The following is a 6,629-nucleotide window of genomic DNA, read 5'->3' as shown; positions in this document are numbered from 1 at the left end:
CAAGTGCTCAGTTATTTTCCTCCCAATTACCAGAATTATCTCTAGGGGGGAAAAAAATCCCTGAATCTCCCCTTTAAAGAGCCTTGTAGGTAAGTGAAACTATTTCATTGAAATGCTAGTCTTGACATGAAATTTGGGTTTTTTCACTTCAAAAACAAAACAAAAAAAAAACAAAAACAAAGAAAAGGTAAAATAAGACAAAACAGTTCAGTTTAATTTCAAACGTTAATATATTTTCTATTTTATATTGAACATATGCATCTGTAACCCCTCTTTTGCAGCAACTAGCACATCCTCATAAAAGGGGCAAAATTTGTAAGATGCCTCTTAAAATAAATATTCTTTTTTATAAAATAATAAAACTTCAAATAAATATTCTTTACACTAAACAATATGTTGAAAAAATTAGAAAATAAAGGTTGAATTTTACTGTAACTGTACAATATACATGAAGTCCAAAGAGAAATCAGAGTCTTACAATAAAGGCTTTCTGTAAGGCAAAATACAATCTAAAAACATACTGATTGATTCACATTCTTCCGAATGTACAACATATTAGTATAATATTTTGTGACTGTGCCATATAGTATAGCACAACTTGTTTTTCACAGTTGCAAATATTACTGTATATACAAAAATATAGCACATTATCTCTGGAGAAAACAATGGAAAAAAAGTCATTGGCTAATTTACAAATTTTGCAAGTACTATTCACAAACAAAAACTTTACCTAGGAGTGTCTGTTGCTTTTAGCTTATGCAACACGTGGGTCCCCAAGTTCCTTATCCCAAACTCTGAGCTCCATTAGCTAAGTTCTAACAAGCGTATCAGTTAAAATGGCACATGGACAAAAAGCATTTCACTGCAAACAGCGAAGGATATCCCAACCCTCTATTAACAGTGCCAAGATTATAACTATTTAGTTGGTTGCATATGTGTTAAAAAAAAAAAAAAAAGGAACAATCCTTATTACTGTCATATTCCTGATTCATGGTGCTATGTTGGTTTTTCAAAGTTCCTGGGTGGGACAGTGGGAACTTTGCAGCACACTGTGTTTGAGTTTTTACAGCGGCATCCAGGCCTGTTAACCCGGTCATAACACCCCTGGCACAATTTAAGGCAACCCTTGGCTGGAAGATAACACCATAAACAAGGCAAAAAGAGGGACATGACGCCCATGGCAGACCAACGTGTACAACAGTGAGACTGGCTGCAAGAACACGGGTTGTCGGCACAGTTGTCCTCGTCATCATTAGAACAGTGATAGAAGAGACCTTTCACACAGCACACACAAGTCCCATAGTCAATCACGTTTTGGGCTGAGCAAAGGCACTGCTTGTCGCAGATCCAGTCTGATGGCAGCGGCCTAGGGTAGGTGCACTCCTTGCACTTGCACTTGCCACAGTCCTCACACCTGTAGGCATGCAGGCCCAAATCTTCCTTGCTCAGGGGCTTAAGCTCACCTGGCTTGAGCTCGGATTTGGGCTGCACACGGATTATCCCATCAGCAACAGGCCCCGAGGAGAAAGATGGTCCTAACAGTCTCTGTTCAGAGGAACTGCTGCTGTTACTTGTCCTTGTACTGCTCCGAGACCCCGAGCTGACTGTGCTGATGGACCTGGACAGAGGGGCTCGTGCAGAAGAATGGACCTGTGGTTGCTGGAGCCTGGGAGGCTGGCGGTGCTCGGGCAGACCGTGGAGCCTCTCCTGTTTGTGCTGAGCAGAGGGGCGAGGAGCAGGCTTGAGCCCAGGTCGTGGGACCACAGTAGGCCCCTCTGTGTACTCATTGGTGTTTCGGATGGCTCTGATCTGATCCAGAGACAACACGTGTACCTGCTGGGTGAGGGCATCTCTGGGGTCGGGCTCCCCACGCTGCCGGCCAATGTCACGGGACGCCTGCAGCAAGGACTGGGACCCGCTGCCACTCTGAGCTCTGGCCTCCATCAGGTCTGGGAAGTGTGGTCACTCCAGCGGGCTTAGAACACATCTGAATTCCTGCAGAAACCAAGAGGAAAGGGCTGGTTTACACTCCAGGATACTTCCCACTCTCCGCCCACCTGAATTAACTCTTCGCTTTCCACTCTCCTAGAGGAACAGGATTTGAAATGGAGTGGCCACGGAGGGAATTACAATAGCCATACATGATCATCACTGCCATACCAGAAAGTAAAAATTATGACCGGGTACTGACAGTTCTTTAACCTTGCGATGTGTAGTTAACGCAAAGCTGATCTTTGTTTCAATCACGTAAGAATTGGTTCTCTATTCAAATAAACATAAAACTGCAAGGTTCAGGTTCAAGGTAAAGACTGCAAGAAAATAACCTTAGAACACAACACTGCTGCCACCAGATGCAAAAGTTGAATACTTTTTCAAAATCTGAGATGGGTTTAACTTTGTCGTGGTCATTTTTGCCTTAAACATCAATAAATGCAGCCTAGAAATTCTTGGTTCTTACTCTGCTTTTACATCATACACCTCTAATTATAATTTAGCAAATATCCTGCAACTTTTTAGAATACCGTAGAATGAATGTGACTTGCAAAAAAGCAAATACATGCCCCCCCCCGAAGTTATAAGTTTCACAACAGTCATGCATTATTAACTATATAGTAGCAAAAGTTATAAACTAAAAACAAATCCATTCCAACCCTGTTAAGGTGCCAGGAAAATGAGAACCAGCAAAAAGAAGACAGGAACTTATTTTCAACTTCTCAACAACTTGTGGATCAAACATTTTACAATCGATAGCCTGAGAAAGCATCTTTAATTCTGTACCTAAGACTGTTCTCCCTGTTTTAGAAATCAGTTATGTCCAAAAATCTTAACTGCTTTGCCTGTTTCCCAAAACTTAATAGTTTACAACCTAAACTGACTGGGGATAACAGGAAGTGTTTCAACGATTCGTGTCACCTCTCCAATCTCTCATTCTGACATGTAATCGCTTAACCTGCAATCTCTCTATAAATGTCCAAACTATCACCCCCCTTTGCTAAGTCTACAATGAACAAAAACGGGCCCCCGATTTTTATGAGAGACACAGGCAGGTGACACACGCCTCCCAATTCGGACCAAGGCAGAGCTGGAAACCGGATCTCACTTCCAACAGCAAGGAAGACAAGACCACGTAGATCTTTGCTTTCACTCCGTTTAGCGGCTCTATCTGCATCCCAACACCGTCCCCAGCAGGTGGGACACAGTCGGATCCCCAGGGGGCCTTTTTTCCCGGGAAACTGACCCAGCCCAGGGGCCAAGCTGCCCTCACCCCGCACACAATCCTAAGACTGACTGGAAGGCGCGGAGCGGGGGTGGGGGTGGGGGGGACGCCTCGGTAGGGGACGTGCCTTGAAACGCTAGAGCACACTTCTCCCTCTCTACCTCCCGGCTAAAATATATCCCATCCCAGAGAACTGCTTGCCAGCTCCCGAAGGGAACCACTCCACCCCCAGGCAGAGGTCACGCAGCCCACCGCAGGGCGTTCTGGCAAAGGCCCTCGAATGTCGGGCACAGGTTTCAAGCCCTGACGCCAAAAGCCATGTCTCAGATACACTGCCGGGACAGAGGTCGAACCCACGCACACTGTGCGACTCCACCATGCACTGTCCGAAGGCGCACTGCCTGCAATCTGCACACCCCATCTGAGTGGAGAGAAAAAGTGAAAGAAAAATTGCTTTTTTAAAAGAAAGAGCAATTCCCAGAGCCCCACTGCACAAGCCAGGCGTGCAGCACGCAGATCCCTGCGCTGGAAACTTTCCGCGAAGATTTGCTTGCCTTGGAAAGTAGCATCTTTGGGAGGTAGGAGATTTTTTTTTTTTTTTTTAAACAAAAATGATTATTGCCCGTTCCTAGCCTCCTTTGCAGCTCCCGCCGCCCACCCCCCCCACGCTCCCCCATTCCCCACCCGGAAAGTGGTTAGAAACCTCCATTAATAACAGTGTGTGATCAGACTAAGGATTAAGGGAAAAGGACTTCAGCACAAGGGTGGGGCAAACACAGAAACCGCTTTGTAAAAACGCACAAGATTCCGAATTCAAGGCAGAAGCAGAAGCAGGAAAAAGTAGATAAGTAGATCAGGCCATCAAAGGATATTAAAAAAAAAAAAAAAAAAAAAAAAACACCTAGCCTCTTTTGCCACCTATTTTCAGGTAATGGAAAACGATCGCGACCGCTTGATGACTTTCTTCCTGTGGTAGGTCAGCCCAATCCTCCAAAAATAAAAAAAGCGTGACCCAAGCCGACCACAGAGAACGGAAAAAAGAGAGAGCTGCACTTCCGAACCGCAGACCCGGCGCCCGGTAGGGCGACGCTTCCACCCGCACCGGCTCCCCTCTGTAGCCGGCACCCTGCCCATTTTTCACCCGCGGGGTTTCGCAGCCCCCGTGAGGCGAGCGACCCGCGCGCCCTCAGTCCCGCCGGCGCCCCTGCCTCGGGACGGTCTCACCCGGGACTTGCCTTCCCTGGAGAAGAACAGGTTAGAAATGCGGGCGCCTACGACGGGGACCTGGAAAACACAAAGTGTTTCCCCCTCCCTCTCCCGCTCTCTGCGCCGACTTCGCGGCCAAGGCAGGGCCAGCAGCCGACCCGCGACGAGCAGTCCGCCACCCCAACCCCCCAGAGCGCGGGCGCGTGGGGTCCTGGGGCTGGGGACGACACCGCGCCCGGCGCGCACTGCAGCCCCCGCCGAGGCAGGCCGAGCTCGGATCAAGGGCAGCTCCGCAGGCAGCTCCCTGGATCCCCGCGGGGAACCTGCGGGGTTAGAGAAAGGGAGGCCTGAGGAGAGACAGAGCCCACTCCTGGTCCGGCTGCACCTACTCCATGTTGCCCACAACGCGCCGGCAAAGGCGCCAGGAGGGGAAGAGCCAAACGTGCCTCACCGTGATCGCGGCTTTGCACCAACCCCTCTCCCTTGGATTCTCGTCTTCCTGCGATGTGCAAATAAAATCCAGCCCCGATGCAAACTTTTCGCCCCTTCTTTCCAAACTCTGCTTCAGTCCAAGTTCCGAGCAATCGGCGGGAGGGAAAAAAAAAAGGAGGAAAATCCGGAGCCAAGTCCCCAGCCGATGAACACTCCGGGGTTCGGGGCTGGGGGCGACCCCCCTTCCAGAAACGCACGCGGAGTATTTCCTTTTTCTCAATGAACTGGAGGCCGAAGCGCCAACGGCTAGTCTCTTTTCCTGGCAGATGAGCGAAGGAGAAAAAGAAAACCGCCTTAGAGAAAACCTAAAGCCAGATGGCCAAGCCGTGCGGCCGCGGCCGCGTCGCCGCGGAGGCGGCGCGGGGGCGCGGGCCGGGCCGGGCGGGCGCGGGGGCCTGGGCGCTGCGCGCTCCGCCGGCCCCTGTCCTCCGCTCGCGCTGCGCCGCGCGGCTCTCAGCGGTGCAGACTGGGCGTTGTGGAGGCGCGGCGGCGAGGCCGAGGCGGGGGCGGTGGGTGCGGAGGAGGAGGTGAAGGAGGAGGAGGGTCTGGGGCCCGGCCGGGGGGGCTCGCCGTTGGCCTGCGCCCTCGCCTTTCCGGAGGCAGGGAGCTCTGCGGCGGCCGCGGCAGCAGTAAATGGCGTCATGTGGATCCGAGGCGGAACAGAGCAGTTGTTGTCCCAGAGGATATATCGCATCCGGTCCCAGCTCATTGGCTCCGCGGGGCTACATTCACTCACACTTCAGCGCCCGCCAGCGCTCCGAGCCGCAGGAGGCATTCAAAAGGGCAACCGCGCCGCCCCGCGCGTCCCCGGGCCGGTCCTGCTGCCCGGACGCCGTCACGCGGGGCGCCCGCGGGGCCGGGCTGGGCACGGCGGGGTCAGTTTATCCAGTTTCAAGGAAACACTGACCTTAAGGTTTCCCCAGAGGCCATGAGGACGAGCCTTAGGCTCGCCCTGACTTAGGGAACTTTCTCCTGGCCATTGGGAAAAGGGAATGAGCATTGAAAACGAATCCCGGCCACTCAGTGTTCGCATTAAAACAAGTTGCAGGTTTTAAGAGTTTGTTCGGAATCCATTTCAAGCCCACCTCTCTTCTTTTCTGTTCCCCCTCGAGGGGGCGACGCGGAGAGGGGGGCGGAGGGGAGGGGGAGCGGGAAGTGAGGTGGGAGGGCTATTGGTTTATTCTTTGTCTACTGGATTAACCCGATTATACACCAGGCACCGGCACAAACCGCCTCCCCCACCTCGGAGCCGTGTACGAGAGGAGCGGAATGCAGATTCGGGTTTCAAGTACTTTATGTATGCTCTGACCGAGATTTGCTTTTGATGGTGTCGCTCTGGAGTTTTTAGTTTAGTAGGAGATTTTGTTTTATTTTTCAAGGAGAGTTAGCTCCTATAGATGGAGGTTTTTTGAAGATCTGTTTTGGTTGACGCAATAACTGAAGGACATTCTACAGTCTCAGCCTTTTAAAAATTAGTTAATAACACAGACACGATATAACTCAAGGTCGACAGGATGGGCTTCTGAAATGGGAGGGGGCTTACTGTTCCACGGCAGACGTCCTTCACTTAACCAGGGGTCATCCTCCTTCATTCCTGACTCTCCCTTGTCACCTAGAATATTTCCCATGAAGATCCTATTGTACATTTTGAAGGCAGTATGCATTTTCCCGCTTGAAGATGTAGAAATATTATTAAGATAGAAAATGCATAGGT

The 6,629-nt window shown here is 50.5% G+C and overlaps 1 protein-coding gene across 3 annotated transcripts; it reads right to left on the bottom strand.

Moving 5' to 3' along the window:
* Window positions 1–211: 211 nt before the first annotated feature.
* On the bottom strand, window positions 212–5,739 carry SPRY2 (sprouty RTK signaling antagonist 2). 3 transcript variants are annotated; one of them, XM_059144277.1, is made up of 2 exons: window positions 4,453–4,833; window positions 212–1,995 (listed from the first exon to the last, which is right to left on the bottom strand). In XM_059144277.1, exon 2 carries the CDS (start codon window positions 1,942–1,944, stop codon window positions 997–999), a length of 948 nt encoding a protein of 315 aa, XP_059000260.1. In that variant the 5' UTR covers window positions 1,945–1,995; window positions 4,453–4,833; the 3' UTR covers window positions 212–996. The 3 variants fall into 3 exon arrangements, with proteins under 3 accessions (XP_059000260.1, XP_059000261.1, XP_059000263.1); XM_059144278.1 differs by lacking the exon at window positions 4,453–4,833 and adding an exon at window positions 4,875–5,726 and having other exon boundaries at window positions 1,817–1,995; XM_059144280.1 differs by lacking the exon at window positions 4,453–4,833 and adding an exon at window positions 4,870–5,739 and having other exon boundaries at window positions 1,866–1,995.
* Between the last annotated feature and the right edge of the window lie 890 nt (window positions 5,740–6,629).

Source organism: Mustela lutreola, chromosome 13, assembly GCF_030435805.1.
Source record: "Mustela lutreola isolate mMusLut2 chromosome 13, mMusLut2.pri, whole genome shotgun sequence".
In the NCBI taxonomy this organism is placed as follows: domain Eukaryota; kingdom Metazoa; phylum Chordata; class Mammalia; order Carnivora; family Mustelidae; genus Mustela; species Mustela lutreola.
Note: the sequence above shows the minus strand (reverse complement) of the source record. Positions and strands in the feature narration are given on the sequence as shown.

Coding starts and splice junctions, on each gene's coding strand:
- SPRY2 (XM_059144277.1), bottom strand. CDS start 1,944: ATGGAGGCCAGAGCTCAGAGTGGCAGCGGGTCCCAGTCCTTGCTGCAG.